Source organism: Staurois parvus, unplaced genomic scaffold, assembly GCF_062004578.1.
Source record: "Staurois parvus isolate SC_StPar_1 unplaced genomic scaffold, SC_StPar_1.0 ptg000216l, whole genome shotgun sequence".
In the NCBI taxonomy this organism is placed as follows: Eukaryota; Metazoa; Chordata; class Amphibia; order Anura; family Ranidae; genus Staurois; species Staurois parvus.
Genome location: NW_028318012.1, coordinates 1,271,387 through 1,288,932, shown reverse-complemented (window position 1 = coordinate 1,288,932; position 17,546 = coordinate 1,271,387). Strand labels below are relative to the sequence as shown.

The 17,546-nt window shown below is 40.6% G+C and overlaps 1 protein-coding gene across 6 annotated transcripts in view; it reads left to right on the top strand.

The window, feature by feature from the left end:
* Window positions 1-17,546, top strand: part of QTMAN (queuosine-tRNA mannosyltransferase) — a 400,061-nt gene that overhangs the window by 306,292 nt on the left and 76,223 nt on the right. For 4 of the 6 annotated variants that reach the window (XM_089679024.1, XM_089679027.1, XM_089679021.1 and 1 more), the window contains 2 exons: window positions 10,641-10,711; window positions 17,139-17,230. In XM_089679024.1, the coding sequence (XP_089535150.1) occupies window positions 10,641-10,711; window positions 17,139-17,230 (163 nt within the window). The remainder of the gene's footprint in view (window positions 1-10,640; window positions 10,712-17,138; window positions 17,231-17,546) is intronic. The other 2 variants (XM_089679026.1, XM_089679022.1) reach the window with 1 other exon arrangement.

The window sequence follows — 17,546 nt, the reverse complement described above, 5'->3', positions numbered from 1 at the left end:
GAAAGCCTGAAAAAAAAACTAATGCAGCCACTAACACTTTAAGGTTCTACTACAATGCAGCGAGAGTTGAGCATGACCAAGACTCTACTTTTCCTGCCGTCACTTATGACCTTTTTTGAAAGACATGCAGTGATCATGAATTGAGCAGTACTGTAATGTAATGTACTTTTGACATAGGCCTCATGCAAACTGGCAGAAGAAATTGGCAAAACTGGCATTTTTTTTGCCCATGAACCATACTGCATGTTATTTAATGTGGCCATGCACATTTGTGAGGTACATTCGGGGCATAAAAAACTGCCCCAAAGGTGCATTTGGAGACGCATCTATGAGCATAATTTTTGCGCATGCGCTAATAAATGCGTCTAAACACACATAAGTGTGTTTCCCTGGTCTCTTCCTCCCATGCCCGCCTCCAGGACTTCTCCAGGGTGTCACCCATCCTCTGGAACTCCCTACCCCAATCCATCAAACTATCACCTTCTCTCCTCTCCTTTAGGCGCACCCTGAAAACCCACGTCTTCAGGGAAGCCTACCCCACCCCCTGCTAATTGCTGACCACCTCCACTCTTCCTACCACTCCATCCCCCACAGCTTTTCCTCCTGTACCACTACCCCCTCCCTCCTAGATTGTAAGCTCCAAGGAGCAGGGCCCTCAAACCCCTCGTGTATTGCATTGTATTGTTATTGTACTGTCGCATGTATTGTCTCCCATTATATTGTACAGTGCTGAGCGAACTGTTAGCGCTTTATAAATGCTGTATAATAATAATAAAGTGCATACATTTCTTTTAGTGGCTAGAATAAATTCATATTCTAGCCAACAGAATGAATTTACAATAATACATGCATAAATGCCATACACGCATAAATGCGCTCATAGACACACGCAGATATACAACATTAGAGGCATTTTTTTCTGCCGTTTTCTGGTAGAGGAAATGCATTATAAATTCATACACTCATGTGCATGAGACCTTAAAGTGTCTGTTCATTTACACCAAATTGTTTTCTTTAGTTTTAGATAGAGAATGAATTGTTAAACCCAGGGCTGTGCTGTGCATGAGCCCAACAACACCCATGGAGGCATGATTGGGGAGTGGCACTGAGCTCCGAGACAGGGAAATTTATCAAAACTGGAGCAACCAGAATTTGGAATAAATGTGTACGGCAACAATTCAGATTTTAATTTTAATTTTCAAAGCTTAACTGAACAAGCTGAAGATAGAAGCTGCTTGGTTGCCATGCACAGCTGCTCCAGTTTCCATCAATTCTCTCTAGAGTGTCCATACCTGACACCATCGTCAATGCATGTTCAGCACTTTATATATTCTGCCCCGGGCTGCACAGCATCATTAGTTTATGGCACAGGCATTGGTGGGGATTGGAGAGGATTATGGCAAAAACACAGCATCCGCCTACAGCTCAGATCAGGCTAGATACCCTGTCAGTTTATATTTTTTCTGCCAGTGGGGGTTTCCTTTGACTCCTGAGACATAACAGGAACTTAGTGAAAATCTCTCCAAAGTGAACAGAACTCTCATCTTAGAAAGTTGTCATACAGACAGATGTATCCTCTTGCTCAGGTGACAACTATTTTTTTTTTTTTTTGTTTCTTTTCAGTTTCTGTCTCAGGGACATTAGTTTCCAGGACAAATAAAGAGTAAATCTCCCCTTCCCTACTCTATCCAAAACTACAAAGAAATATTTTGCCCTTGCATACACGTTAAGCAGCACTCCTATTTGTTGCAGTTATTCTCAGAAATTTAGCACAGTATAGGCTCAATTCACAAAGCTTTAACCACTTGACCACCAGAGGATTTACCCCCCTTAATGACCAGGCCTCTTTTTGCTACTCGGCGCTGCACTAATTCAACTGATAATTGCGCGGTCATGCAATGCTGCACCCAAACGAAATTTACGTCCTTTTTTTTCACACAAATAGAGCTTTCTTTCGATGTAATTTGATCACCTGTGCGCTTTTTATTTTTCACGCTATAAACAAAAAAAGGCCAAAAATTTTAAAGAAAAACAATATTTTTTACTTTCAGCTATAAAAAATATATAGTAAACTCAAAGTTGGTTATACATTTAGGCCAAAATGTATTCTGCTACATGTTTTTGGTAAAAAAAATCCCAATAAGTGTATATTGATTGCTTTGTGTGGAAGTTATAGCGTCTACAAACTATGGTATAGATACTGCAATTTACACCATTTTTCTGCTATACAGCGCTGCGCTAGTTTAACGGACAATTGCGCGGTCATACAATACGATACATAAATGAAATTTACATCCATTTTTTCCCACAAATTGAGCTTTCTTTCCCACAAATTGAGCTTTCTTTTGGTGGTATTTGATTGCCTGTGCGGTTTTTATTTTTTGCGCTAGAAAAAAAAAGGCTGACAATTTTGAGGAAAAAAAAAACAATATTTTGGACTTTTTGATATAAAACATGTCCAGTAAAATAAAAATGTAAAAATCAAATTTAGTCATAAATTTCTGCCAAAATGCATTCTGCGACATGTCTTTTCTAAAAAAAAAAAACCCCAATACGTGTAAATTAATTGGTTTACGTGAAAGTTATAGCGTTTACAAATGGCGGGAAAGATACTGGGATTTTTAGGGTTTTTTTTATACTAATAATGGCGGCGATCAGCGAATTATGGCGGCGATCAGGGACTTATGGCAGCAACCAGCGACTTATGGCGGGACTGCGGTGGACATTCTGACATTGGGGGGTACTGACTTGGGGTCACTGACATCCCCAAAAACACTAATACAGTGATCAGTGCAAAAAAAAAAACACTGACACTGTACTAATGGCAATGGGGAGGAAGGGGTTAACTTTATTTTGCAGGGAAGGGTTATAGGAGTGAGGGGGAGTGTGTTACTAGGGGGCGGGGGTGTGTACTGGACGGGACAAGGCTGATCGAGAAAGAGAAGCTGTTCTTTCTCGATCAGCTCATCCTTGAGCTGACAGGGAAGTGACAGACAGTACAGCTACTGCAGCTGTGCTGTCTGTCACTGTTTGCCGCCGATCGCCGGGAGATAGCCGTTAAGGCCCGGCTGTGACCCGGCGACTCACATCTGCGGTGGTGATCGGTGGGACAGATAGGGCGATGGCACGCCTCGCGCGCGCCCCCTATTTGTTTACAAAACACGCGTTTTAAAACGTGGTTTTGCCTGCCAGTGCCGCCCTGCCGCCATATATCTACAGTGGCTGGGCAGCAAGTGGTTAAAACCCGGATAAGGGTGTTTATTTTCAACCACTCGACTGTAATTTTCAAATATCATTGACTTTCAGCTGAAATAACTATCATTTTTGTTATTAAAAAAAAGCATCATTATGCTGCTGTGTTTGCTTTGTGAATTGAGTATTTTCCCTGTTGCACGGTAGTTTGATTAGAATTTTTCTACCCTGCAGAGCTTCCAATAAGTAAATAACTTTATGGATTTATTTTGTTTTACAGCAGACATTTATTGAGAAATTTTTGGGACACTGAAGAAAACAAAATTTGCTTAAACCTACACTGTACAAAGTCATTAACACATTGCAGAAAGAAAAAGAAGGGACATGCATGCTGGGTGAATTTAGTCATTTGAAGGTTTGATATTCCCATGGAGTAGTCAGAAGCCCCTTTGTATACTTTTAGGACCCATTCACACCTATTGTGGTAACGCTTGGTAAAGTGCAATGAATGTCTTGTTGTATTTTGGTGCCATTCATTTTCAATTGCGCCACAACGTACTAAAACAACTTGATGCATGGTAACGCACTACCATGTATTGTGGTTATATACATCAGGAATAATGGTGCATGTCCAGTTTTCAATCCAATGTGACAGTTGCCAGCTTTGTTAACAGCCCAAAAAGATAGAATGGGCTCCATGTTATGATTGAACATTACAATCTGAAGAACACCACCAACGAACAGATTAGATTAGTTACCTCAATCTGAGTGTGGTGTGATCCATTCCAGCGAAATTCAGCCAGCTTCTCACAGTCATAAACATGGTGCCAGAAGTTATATCTCATATTTTATTAGCAGCTAGATCCACCATTACTAAAACTTAGAACAACCTGCAGATGCCCAATCCTTCTGAGACTATACAGATTCTAAAATTAAACTTCGAGTATGAACGGCTCCTGGCTATAAGAAACAATAGAGTTCCTAGATTCACTCAACACGGGGCGGCACAGTGGCTTAGTGGTTAGCACTTCCGCCTGGCAGTACTAGGGTCGTTGGTTTGAATCCCAACCACAGCACCACCTGCCTGGAGTTTGCATGTTTTCCCTGTGCCTGCGTGGGTTTCCTCCGGGTACTCCGGTTTCCTCCCACACTCCAAAGACATGCTGGTATGTTAATTGGATCCTGTATAAATTGTCCATAGTATGTGTATGTATGAATGTGACTTTAGATTGTACACCCCTTGAGGGTTAGGGACTGATGTGAATGTACAATATATATATGTAAAGCTCTGCGTAAATTGACGGCGCTATATAAGTACCTGAAATAAATAAATAAAACAATGGAAGCTCTGGTTAACTTGGACTGATACATTTCCTAAATTTCCTATATGATGCTGTATTTGACGTTGTATTTGATGCTGTTGATTATACTGTTTGATTTATTTTTTATCTGCATTTGTACAAAATGTCTTCATATATGGACTATGTTAATGTTAACTCCTATCCCTCTAGGGTCTATTGTTAGACCTTTTCCAATGTATTGTCCTAAAACGCTAATAAAAATCTATTTGAAAAAAAATAAAAAACCATGGTGCCAGCCCACTGTCACCTTCACCAACTTGTGACAAATGGCTTGTCAACCTCACACCATGCTGTCACTGATATGCAACAATGACACTCTCAGCCTCACCATGCACAAAGATTTTTCAGCTTGCTGGACCACAATCTAAGGCTGACCATACACTATACAATTTTCTGTCCAATTTCTGCCCAATTTCCTTTAGATTTACCTTCAACTATGTAGTGCAAGGGCCGGCCTAATTGGATACAATTGAAAGCGTTGTTTGTGTTTGACCTCCTATTATATGGCTTTTGCTAAATCTAAAGCAAAATTCTCAAGAAAATTGTATAATGTATGGCCAGCCTAAGTGCCAACAGACTGATATTGATTGCCACTGGGTTTGGTTAACTAAGCAATTAAACCTTTAAACCCTAAACTGCCACCAGATAGCTTTCAGCCTATCAAACCTTCACAATAACAGCAATGACAATTATGACAGCTCATCCACTCCCTCATCATATCACGACTCGACTACTGCAACTCCCTCCTCACTGGCCTGCCTCGCCGCTGGCTATCCCCACTTCAGTCGATCCTGAATACGGCTGCCAGACTCATTCACCTTTCCAACCGCTCCGTCTCCTCCACCCCCCTCTGCCAATCCCTCCACTGGCTTCCGATTGCGCAACGGATCAAATTCAAAATCCTAACACTGACGTACAAAGCTGTCCACCATACTGCTCCGAACTACATCACCGACCTAATATCCAAGTACCACCCAACACGCACACTCCGCTCCTCACAAGACCTCCTTCTCTCTAGTTCCCTGGTCTCCTCCTCCCATGCCCGCCTCCAGGACTTCTCTAGGGTGTCACCCATCCTCTGGAACTCCCTGCCCCAACCCATCAGATTATCACCTACTCTCCTCTCCTTTAGGCGCACCCTGAAAACCCATCTCTTCAGGGAAGCCTACCCCACCCCCTGCTAACCTGCTGACCTCCTCCACTCTTCCTACCACTCCATCCCCCACAGCTATCTCCTCCTGTACCACTATCCCCTCCCTCCTAGATTGTAAGCTCGAAAGAGCAGGGCCCTCAATCCCCTCATGTTTTGCATTGTATTGTTGTTGTTCTGTCACATGTTCTGTCCCCCTTTGTAATGTACAACGCTGAGCGAACTATTGGCGCTTTATAAATACTGTATAATAATAATAATGACTTTAAAATAAATGTCTGTAACACACACTGTCACCATAGATAGGTATATCCAGAGATTTACACTCTAGTAGCGCTCTTCAAGAGACAGAGATTCTTTAAGTTCTGCATTAGTGCATTAGAGCTGATTGTTTAATAACGAAAAGGTAAAAATAGTGCAAATAAAATACTTTCATAAAAGAGACAATAATGCAACAGATAAATAAAAAGGAATAAGGGGGTAAATACTTCACAATGTTCTGTGCGTTCAGCAGAGTCCAACTAATGAACAAGATGGATAAGTGGCTCTCAGGTCTTTGCAGGTATGCCTTCCTTTTTACTTCTGGGCAGGTCTGAAGCCGAGATTCAGCATACTTTTTACTGTGCTTCTTACCATGTAGTGTGCGAAGACTACAGAAGGTTCTTGGCACCATAATATACATGATTTGACATAAAATAGGCTACTGACAACCATTGAGCTTTGAGTGAGAAGGGCTGTGAGCTGCAGATGATGGATGCCAGGTTCAAAATGGGAGCCTCTTACTGAGTAGGCTTTGTCCTGCGATTAATGCTAGCCATAGACAGCTCAATAGCATATTTGAAGGGATCTCCCGCAGCTGTCTGTATGCCGATCAGTGATTGTGTCTGAAAGGATGTATTCACTGTTCAGCCAATAATTTTCCACCCAGCTCCTTTCATTTTTAAATCAACTTTTGCTGATTCCCAGTCCCGCCCATGGCTTGAATTGCAGCCAATTCAGCAGGTAGCATTTAAATTCAAGCTGTCTATGGCCTGATCAGGTTTATGTTTTTGAAATCTACTGGAATGTACCATTAAAATCAATATGAAAAAAAAATCAGTAAAGACATATGCTTATTCAAAATAATATGTAGATATAGGAAAGCAACTATATTTGTGTAAATCTGTCTAATGTCTTTAACCACTTCCCGACCGGCCGTTGCATATAAACGGCCGGACGGTGGCAGTGCAGGGTCGGGTGGCCGTTTATAAACGGCCTCCCCGCATCCTGCTTGTGCGCGCTCCCTCGGAGCGCGCAGCACTGCGATCCGGTGCCCGCTGTGTCCTCCGGACACAGTGAAACACCGATCGTCGGACGGGACCTCTGTACGAGGTCCCGATCATGTGATCACTGATTGGCGAATCAGTGATCACATGCAAAGTAGTAAGCAAGATGTCACTTGTGACATCATTGCTTACTACGTGTGAAATCTGTGAATGATCACAGAGGTCACATGGTACAAGGCTATTCACAACAGCCTTGTACCATGTGACAAGCTGTGACCAATCACAGCTCACTCAGTACTTCTCAATGAGTGCAGGAATGCACACAGAGAGAAAGAGAAATGATTGCTTTTACATCCTATATGGGTGTAAAAGCAATTAGTGTAAAAAAAAAAAAAAATCTTCATCACCCCCCACAAGTAGTACAGTGTCACCATGGTGACACTGTACTGCTAGGGTGACAGTATGTAAAAAAAAATAATAATATAAAAAAATTAAATAAAAATGTAAAAAAAAATGTTTAAAAATTATAATTTTTGGTTATAAACTAATTTTGATTTTTTTTTTACCAAAAAGATAACGGAATAAATTTTGGCAAAGATTTATGATGAAATATTTATTTGCAAAATTTTATAAAAAAAACACTTTTTTCAAAATTTTTGGACATTTTCATTTACATAGCAAAAAAAATAAAAATCCCAGCGGTGAATAAATACCACCAAAATAAAGCTTTATCTGTCTCACAAAAATGGTAAAAAATTCATTTGGGTTCAGTGTTGCATGACCGCGCAATTGTCATTGAAAGTGTGATAGCGCTGAAAGCTGAAAATTGCCCTGGACAGGAAGGGGGTAAAAGTGTCCGGTCTGGAAGTGGTTAAACGTGACCAGCTTTCCTGGTGATAAAAGCTGAACTTTGGGCAGATATACAAAAAAAAACATTTATTCCAGTTATGTGTACATAACAAAAAATCATTATATGTATTTTTTACATAGAACTAGCATAAGAACTTAGATCTGCCTTGACATCAACCTTTTCTGCTCCCTTGCTTAGCAGCACTCAGACTGGGAAAGGGACAGCACTCAGCCATTCAGGACCATGTTAATTTGCAAAGTGCTGTTAAGGTAAACCTGTAAATTGGCTTAGAGTAGGAGAGAACATAAGAATTACTTCATCGCTATGCTCCTTCAGCGTCCAATTATGTGGTGAGTTGGATTTTAGTTTGTATGAGGTGTGACAATTTAATTCCAGGAATGCCTGCAGTGTAGCACTATGATGGTGAGTCACAAAGCCATTCACATTCCAGTGTTCTGACATGTTCTAACTTTCACTTGCCTGGGTCTGGACCAGTTGACTCAGTCTTTACGGAGTAATAGAAGAAATGCGCTGTTGGTGTTGCACTGTTGGTAGGAAATGAGTGTCAGGAATCGAGAACAGCGGATTAACATCACATTTGGCGTGAAAATTGGCAAAAGTGTGAGTGAAACTTTAGCTGTTACAACTGGCTTATGGTAAACATTCCATGAAGAAATCAAGTATTTTTGAAAGGCATATGTGGTTTAAGGAGGGGCGGGAAGATGTCCACAATGACTCAAGAAGTGGGCAGCCAAAACTGCAAAGGATGGATGCAAGTGTGGACAGAATGGAAACTCTCGTTCTCAGTTGAAAATCATGCTTGTGTGTTTTTTTATAACAAGGGGATAGTTCACTTTAAGATCATTGAACATAGTACAACGGTCTACGAACATTGTTACATGGAAATTCTGTTGGGAAGAAAAGACCAGCACTCTGGCCTGACAAGTGGATTCTCCACCATGACAATGCTCCTGCACATGATGCGTTAAGTGCTCACTTAACTTGACCAATCACCTTATTCCCCTGACTTAGCAACCTGCAACTTTTTGTTTCCAAACTTAAAAAATGCCTTAAAGGGACACAGATTTGATGACATTCCAGGCATCCAACTCACTGCAACAAAGATACTGCATAGCTTTATGCATAGCAAATGACATTAATGTTTCCAGCAGTGGCACAGTTGTCTAGAAAAGTGTGTCGCTTCACAAGGGGACTAGTTTGAAGGTGACAACAGCTGTTAGTGTATAGGTAAGCAAACATTTTTTTTCACAGTTCATTCCAGGAATTAAATTGTCACGCCTCATAAAAGCCCAACTCCAGTAATTACACAAAAATGTACCTTTTTGTGGGGTCCACCCCACTGCAAGGAATAAAATCTTGTTAAGTCTTAGAAATAAGGTATAGTGGGCAGCACAGAGGCTAAATGTTTAGCACTTCCGCCTGGCAGTACTAGGGTCATTGGTTCGAATCCCAGCCACGGCACCTCCTGCCTGGAGTTTGCATGTTCTCCCTGTGCCTGCGTGGGTTTCCTCCGGGTACTCCAGTTTCCTCCCACACTCCAAAGACATGCTGGTAGGTTAATTGGATCCTTTCTAAATTGGCCCTGGTATATGAATGTGAGTTAGGGACCTTAGATTGTACGCCCCTTGAGGGTCAGGGACTGATGTGAATGTACAATATATATGTAAAGTGCTGCGTAAATTGATGGTGCTATATAAGTACCTGAAATAAATAATAATAATACTGACATTATTGCAGGTTCCGGTGCGTTCCTCTTTTCTTTGTCACTTTGGGCTGTAGTTGGACCCTCATCTTCCTCACATATGGTGGAGGACTATTGGCCCTGCATTGTATGTGATGATGTCAGAATGTAACTGCCAACCAGAGCGTGTTATGGGAGAGGTTTCGGGGGGGAAACATAGAGGGAAGGAGTCTGCCAGTGCAAGGAATAGGGGAAGTATTACAGTTTAGTTCTCTACCTCTAAACTTGACAAGCATTTAACCTTGAAGTGTGGGGGAGCCCACTGCAAGGGTCATTTTTATGTCATTCCTGGAGCTGGGCTTTAACTACAGTGTAGTCTGAATAGAGGGCTTGGAGCGTATCTGTTATGCATGTGTATCTGGATCACAATCCTGGCTGAGCAGAATAACTTGTTTTGGTAGATACTATTATTTATTTCAGGTACTTATATAATGCTGACATATATATTGTACATTCACATCAGTCCCTAACCCTCAAGGGGGGTACAATCTAAGGTTCCTAACTCACATTCATACATACATATACTAGGGCCAATTTAGACAGGATCCAATTCACCTACCAGCTTGTCTTTGGAGTGTGGGAGGAAACCGGAGTATCCGAAGGAAACCCACTCAGGCACAGGGAGAACATGCAAACTCCAGGCAGGTGGTGCCATTGTCGGGATTCGAACCAACGACCCTAGTACTGCCAGGCAGAAGTGCTAACCATTTAGCCACTGTGCTGCCCGATACTACAGTTCATATACTTGTATGCAGCCATTTGCTTGCAATTGCTTATTGTGAACTGTTGCTGGTTTATAATCTGACCAGCCATTAGCTCTGGTGAGTTCATTTAATCTCCTTTGGTGGTGGATTTTTCACAGTTGGTTCAAGTCACTGAAGATATATATATATTTTTTGGACACTAATTTATGTTTGGACACTATAATTATTTATTTAAAACACTAATGTTTTTTGGATGATTATATACACCTTTTGTATAAGTTTGTTATTAGAGCATACCTTTTAATTAGGATTATTGTGAACTGACAGAAGAATTATTTATATCTTTTTATTTTCAGGTTAGAAGCTGTTTACTGCGGCTGTTACCCGCTGTGCCCGAAGTCTTTGGTATACCCCGAGATATTTCCAGGTAGGAACGCCTCCTTTTCTCCACCGCAGCCCAGCACTAATCCCACAGCCGTGTTTAAAAGTGTGGAATCCTAACATTATGCAAGAGCATTTGTTTATTTGGCAAAAGCGACATGTTAATGTAAAAAAATATATATGTGATATAATGCATTAGGCTGAGTTTATCCGTACCATCTGTTTCTCACAATAGCAAAATGTTTCAAATATCTCTTTTGCATTAGTCTCGGGTGGGACGAGAGTGCTGTAATATAGCGAAGGAGGCTGACAAGGACCTTATTGAGGATATGCACACAACTGCAGATGGCTACATGAGATTTTATTCATGTTTACAAGTACACATATATAAGCAAATATTTCTATTACATAATATACATTTAAAATAAAGAGAGATCTTCAGATAGCTGGGACCCTTGTAGGCCATATTCCCCTAGAGGGACATTTAGCAAATTTGAATGTGCTGAAAAAAGTTTTATATATTTTCGTAGAAAAATGTGGCACAGTCATTTTTTTACTTCACAAAATAGTACATCATCCACAAACTGTTTTTTTTTATATAAATACATACTTTATATTCAAATATTTTTTATTGAAGTTTTTCAGCAAATACATTAACATATAAGCGAACAGAGAAACAGCACTGGTTCCTTGTTGTACAAGCAATCAAGATAGTGATTGACAGTTCCAACCGACAACATCAGTATAGTATATACATTTATAGTGAAAGTCGTACATTGCTGGATCCAAATTCTATCTGTTCTGGGACAACTAAGAACCATGGGGAATATAGGGAAGAAAGGGGTAATAGGAGGCGAAAGGGGGAAGAAATATAGCAGATATAGGAACAACTGCTAGAAAACAACATACCAGTCAAGATAATGTGTAATACTCCAACGGGGGTGGGTCATCAGATTTTAATTTTACAATTGGGGTTGAGTGACCATTGATACCAGGAGCAAGCAAATTTTGGGTATGATAAGTTGGCAATGGCAAATCTCCTTTCCATGTCACATTGATAATTTCTATCAGTAATCACCATTGTTTTTGAGGGAGACGTAAGAGATTTCCATAGTCTGGTGATATTATTTTTGGCAGCAAATAATATGTGGATTACGATACAGCGGGATTTAGAAGGCACGCTATCTAGACCAATGAGGAATAACACTAGGGAAGGGTCAGGGCCTAAATACACACTTTAAATAAGAATGATCAGAAAGAGCAAAAAGCCTCTTGATTTATAATTGTGCCTTTGTGACACGTTGTAAAGTATTTCTTGCACTCTTTTTTAATGCAGTATGTTCCATTTTCACCCAGAGCACACCAATGCAGCACATTGTTGAGAACTTGGCCTAAAGAAAGTATTGCATTTCAGCTTTTCATTGCGTTGGACCTTTGTTGTTCGCCTCAGGCCCAGTGCAGCCCAATGCATGTAGTGTGATTGGAATCACAATAAGTGTGTTTCAACACATCTTACCGCAACACACCACAAAGTGCTGTATATACAATATATATTGCTGTGCATTGCCATCATTCTGAATGGCACCCTAATGTACATATACAGTTTTAACCACCACGTCTGCACTTGAGCGCACTGCTACCCATTTATGACAATGGTCCAAAAGTTCATGTGCATTTTTCATGCATTGAGGTTTATAAAGGGCCCGTAGAAACTAAAACGAAGAAAAAAAAAACTTGCACTGAAGCATATTAATTGTTCCTTAAGGCCAAATATAAATTGTACTCCTACCTAGGACATTTTTAATGTGGCTACAGATCTTTACAGCAATTCAGTTGTGTACGCCTTCAAATAATATGAATGTTTTCTCTATGCGATGAAATGTGAACTGCCTAATGTTATTCCATAAATGCTAACACATTTCAGATGCTGCAAATAGATGCCAATGCCATGAAGACATTTTCTTCAGGGAGGTGTAGTCAGGGTGACACTAAAGAAGAACTCTATTTAAAGTGTTACTAAACCCAGGACCCTGCATTCACTATATCAAGTCTCCCAGGACCCTGCATTCACTATATCTTGTCTCCTAGGACCCTGCATTCACTATATCAAGTCTCCCTGGACCCTGCATTCACTATATCTTGTCTCCTAGGACCCTGCATTCACTATATTGTATCTGGTCTCCCAGGACCCTGCATTCACTATATCTGGTCTCCCTGGACCCTGCATTCACTATATCAAGTCTCCCTGGACCCTGCATTCACTATATCTTGTCTCTTAGGACCCTGCATTCACTATATTGTATCTGGTCTCCCAGGACCCTGCATTCACTATATCTGGTCTCCCCGGACCCTGCATTCACTATACTGTATATGGTCTCCCAGGACCCTGCGTTCACTATATCTGGTCTCCCCGGACCCTGCATTCACTATATATGGTCTTCCAGGACCCCGCATTCACTATATCTGGTATCCCAGGACCCTGCATTTACTATATCTGGTCTCCCCAGACCCTGCATCCACTATATCTGGTCTCCCAGGACCCTGCATTCACTATATCTGGTCTCCCCGTACCCTGCATTCACTATATCTGGTCTCCCAGGACCCTGCACTCACTATATCTGGTTGGTCTCCCAGGACGCTGCATTCACCATTTCTGGTCTCCCACAGTACACAGAACTTGGAATTGCAATTATTTTAATAAATATAAACTGCTCAATACCTTTTCTCATCAGCAGTTAGAGCAATCTTGTGACTTGTATCAGTGTCCAGCTGAGCACTGGTTAAAGATTGTAGGAGGAGTTTTCATTTTTCTCTAGGAGGATGCAGAACCCCTGACCTCTGTCTGAGCAGTGCTGCATGGCCCTGTGCTGATCACATGCACTCTCCCAAGAAAAAAAGCAATACACAGCAAACTGAGCATGTGCAGAGTGTCTCCACACGATATGCCTTATCAGGAGATAAGAGGGGGATACTGGAAGAAGGGGAGGATCAGAGAAGTCAGGATCAAACAACGTTTTTACACAATGCTGAGGATTAACCCCTTAGGTTCCACAGTGAGTATAACAAGCATGTTTTACTGCATATACAGACTGATTTTACTGTTGTGGGTTTAGTAACACTTTAACACTGTTTGTTACTTAAGTCACCACAGTACAAAATCAAATAATAGCTTTCAGAGAAAAAAATACAATGTTCTGCATTGCAATAAAGCATGCGATGCTATAACACACCCCAGTGCGCTAGGACAACACATCTTCTTTGTAGCTTGCTGCAACGTGGTAGTGCGTTGCATTACAAATAAAAGGGCCATGTAAGATTTTTGTTATGGTGTGTTGGAAGCCCATTTATTTTAATAGGCTGCCTTAACACATTGCACATCAGTGCGCACCATAATGTGCGTTAAACACCACAAAGAAGTACAGTAGATGAGCCCTAATCATAACCTATTTCTCTGTCAAACACACCTGAATTGGCTTCTTTTGTATGTAGCCCATTCTCCTTACCTTGCCATGATCTGAACCAGGAAAATCATGTAAACCCCCATAATGCAATCTGTGCTTCCCTGTTTTGTGCGGTTTTGAAAGGCTGAACACGCTGTGTTGTCAGTGAGCACAGTGTTCTGTAGGGGGTAAGCAGAGATAATAAAGTCAGAAAATGATCACTCAGATTGCTTAAAAAGAAACTGAAAAAGGACACATGTGCAGATCAATTTTCTAATCCTTTGTTTATGGACACTTCTGTCACCCTGAATACTTACATTATCTTTGATATTTGGTTGGTGTAAATGAAAAAATGGCCTGTAATTCATTAACTTTTTTTAAATACAGACATTTTAAAAGGCAGCTTAAATATAGAAGCTACCATTGCTGATTTGTTTTTAAAAGGCCAGGATGCGGGGCTGTCATCCCCAAACCAGCTTCATGATCCAGTGGGTCACTGTAGTATCATATTATTTTTGTCTCTGCACTTATGGAGAAAATCAGCTATATGGTCAGCAGCTGAACACACATTTGTGGACCAGACTGATACACAAATGTAATGATAGTGAAAAAAGGAGCAGCATTGTACCTTAACCACTTTCCCACCGCCCTATAGCAGAAATAGTGCTACAGGGCGGAAGGAGTGTGCAAAATCAAGTATATATATGTGATTTCGCATTTCCGGGTAGGGGGCGCATGCTCTACCTGCGCCGCTATTCGCGGCCTTGGTTGTCAATCACCGGGTCCCAGACGGTGATTACTCGTCAGCACCCAGTGATCGCCGAGTATTACCGACGGGGGAGAGAACTGTATGTAAACAATACAGTTCTCTCCCCTGTCAGCTCCTGCACACTGCTTTGTATGGCTCTGCATAGTAGAGCGATACAGAGCAGTGTGCTTACAGCTGAAAGCACAGACACAGCTTGCTGTAAAACAGCACACAGTTAACCCTTTGATCGCCCCACATGTTAACCCCTTCCTGCCCAGTGCCATTAGTACAGTGTCAGTGCTTTTTATTAGCACTGATTACTATATTGGTGACACAGGGGATGTCAGTGACACCAAGTCAGTTCCCCCCCAGTGTCACAATGCCTGCCGCAGTCCTGCTATAGCTCACTGATCGCCACCATTACTAGTAAAAAAAAAAAATTTCAGTATCTATACCGCCATTTGTAGATATAACTTTCACGTGGATCAATTCATTTACACATATTGGGATTTTTGTTAGTAAAGATATGTAGCAGAACACATTTTGGCCTACATTTATGATGCAATTTCATTTTTAAAATTTTTTTACTGGACAAGTAATACATTTTATTTCAATTTAATTTAACAGCAAAAATTCAAAAATCTAGTTTATTTTTCTCAAAATTGTTTTTTTTTAATAGCATAAAAAAGAAAAAACGCACAGGCAATCAAATACCACTGGAAGAAAGCTCTATTAGTGGGGGGAAAGGGCCATACATTTCATTTGGGTGCAGCATTGCATGACCGCGCAATTGTCAGTTAAAATAATGCAGTGTCATAACGCAAAAAATGGCCTGGTCAGGAAGGGGGGTAAATCCTCTGGAGGGCAAAAGGTTAAAAGCTGTGCATAAACTATATGTAAAACCAGCCACTGACCTAGGAATCCTAGTTACTCACTGACCTGCGGAATGTAGGTAGGGCAGATGTCTAAGGATCAGCATGACACTTCCAGGGATTGACTTTAATAACACATTAACAATGGCAACTCCCGTGTTTCAGTTTATATTATTCCACTGTAATGCATACTAGAGAATGCGTAAGCCGACCATAGATGATGCCATTTTCTTTCCTGCAACCATGGGTTGCAGGAAAGAAAATCGCTTGATTCCCCCTTCAACATAGTCAGTATTGATGGGGGAATCCCTCCTGTGGAGCCATTGTGTTCTCTGAACTACTGTGTTCTCCTGGCAGGGACAGCTCATCATCGAACTCTAGTCTATAAGGCGAGTTCCAGTCTATGCCTACCCTGTTGCACACATGTTCAGCACAAGTGAACGCACACCTAACTCAAAGCAAAGATACAGTATATCACTATAACTTTAGGAAAGACATCTTATATAACATAGGGCAGTCATAAGTAATTCCTACCCTATTTCTTTTTGTCTGATATACAGTGCCGTTGATTTACTAAAGGCAAATAGATTGTGCACTTTGCTCCAGGGCTTAGTAAATGAGGTAAAGCTTCAGATTGCAAAGAATGCCCAATCACATGCAAAGAAAATAAAATAACCTGCATTTTTGCTTTCACATGATTAGATGACGGAAGTCAGCAGAGCTTCCCCTCATTTACTAAGCTCTGGAGCAACTGCACTTGCAAAGTCCACGGTCTGTTTGCTTTTAGTAAATCAACCCCACTATGTTTGTAGCTGCTTTCTTGGAGTTTAGTTATATTATTTCCCTTTTGTAATCTTTATGTGTATTTATATTGACTAGCTGATGTTTTGGGTCCTTCCAACTGATGACATTCAAGTGGTAATTTCTTTGTGTTTATTATTTGTTCTGTTTTCTAAAATGTCTTTAAACCCACATAAAACATAACATGCAGAAAATTGAAGACATCCGTATGCAATAATCCTGGTAAGTGTCGTCTTGCAGATTGTAGAAACAAATTTATGAGTACTGAAATTAAGCGATAAGGTCATTGTACCAAAATAATAAAACAAAAGAACAACTTGTAGTAGTTTTGCTGCTCTCCACTTTGACTAAGTATCTCTCCCCTTACATTGTGTTACATTAGAATAATGCATTTTAATCACCCCTAAGGAGATGTCTAAACAGAACGAGTACTCTCTTATTTAACATTAAACATCATCGTGAGCGAAAGGTAAGCTTGGAAAATCAGGCTTAAATAATGTAAAACACGAGACGGCACAGAGCAATATGCATTTTTAATTAGTAAAGTGACTAATATCGAGTGTGTGCTTTGAGGTTTTTGTTTCATTAAATATGTATCTGTTTTTCCTGCAGCAGAATATCTGTATTCGACACCTGAACAGCTCTCAAAAAAGCTACAGAATTTCTGCAAAAGGCCCCATCTTGTACGAAGACATCGGTTTCAGGTACTGCCTCCAAACATCTTTTAAAGATGTATGAAAATAAAACAACAAATTTAAAAAAAAAATTGAAGTGACGAATAAATTGGCAAAGTAAAAAAAAAAAATAGAATAAAAGAGAGGCCACGTAATTAGTATACTTACTTTGAAAAGCAGTATGTTATTTCAGGATATTAGTTGTTATGCTAACAAGGATTAATTAAACTACATGGCAGTAGTATTACCATAGGTCTGATGCTAGACTTGCACTTAAGGCGCCCCTGCTTCCTTTTTAATTTATTGCTTTCTGAAATGACTGTCCTGTACTTTTGGACCCACGAGG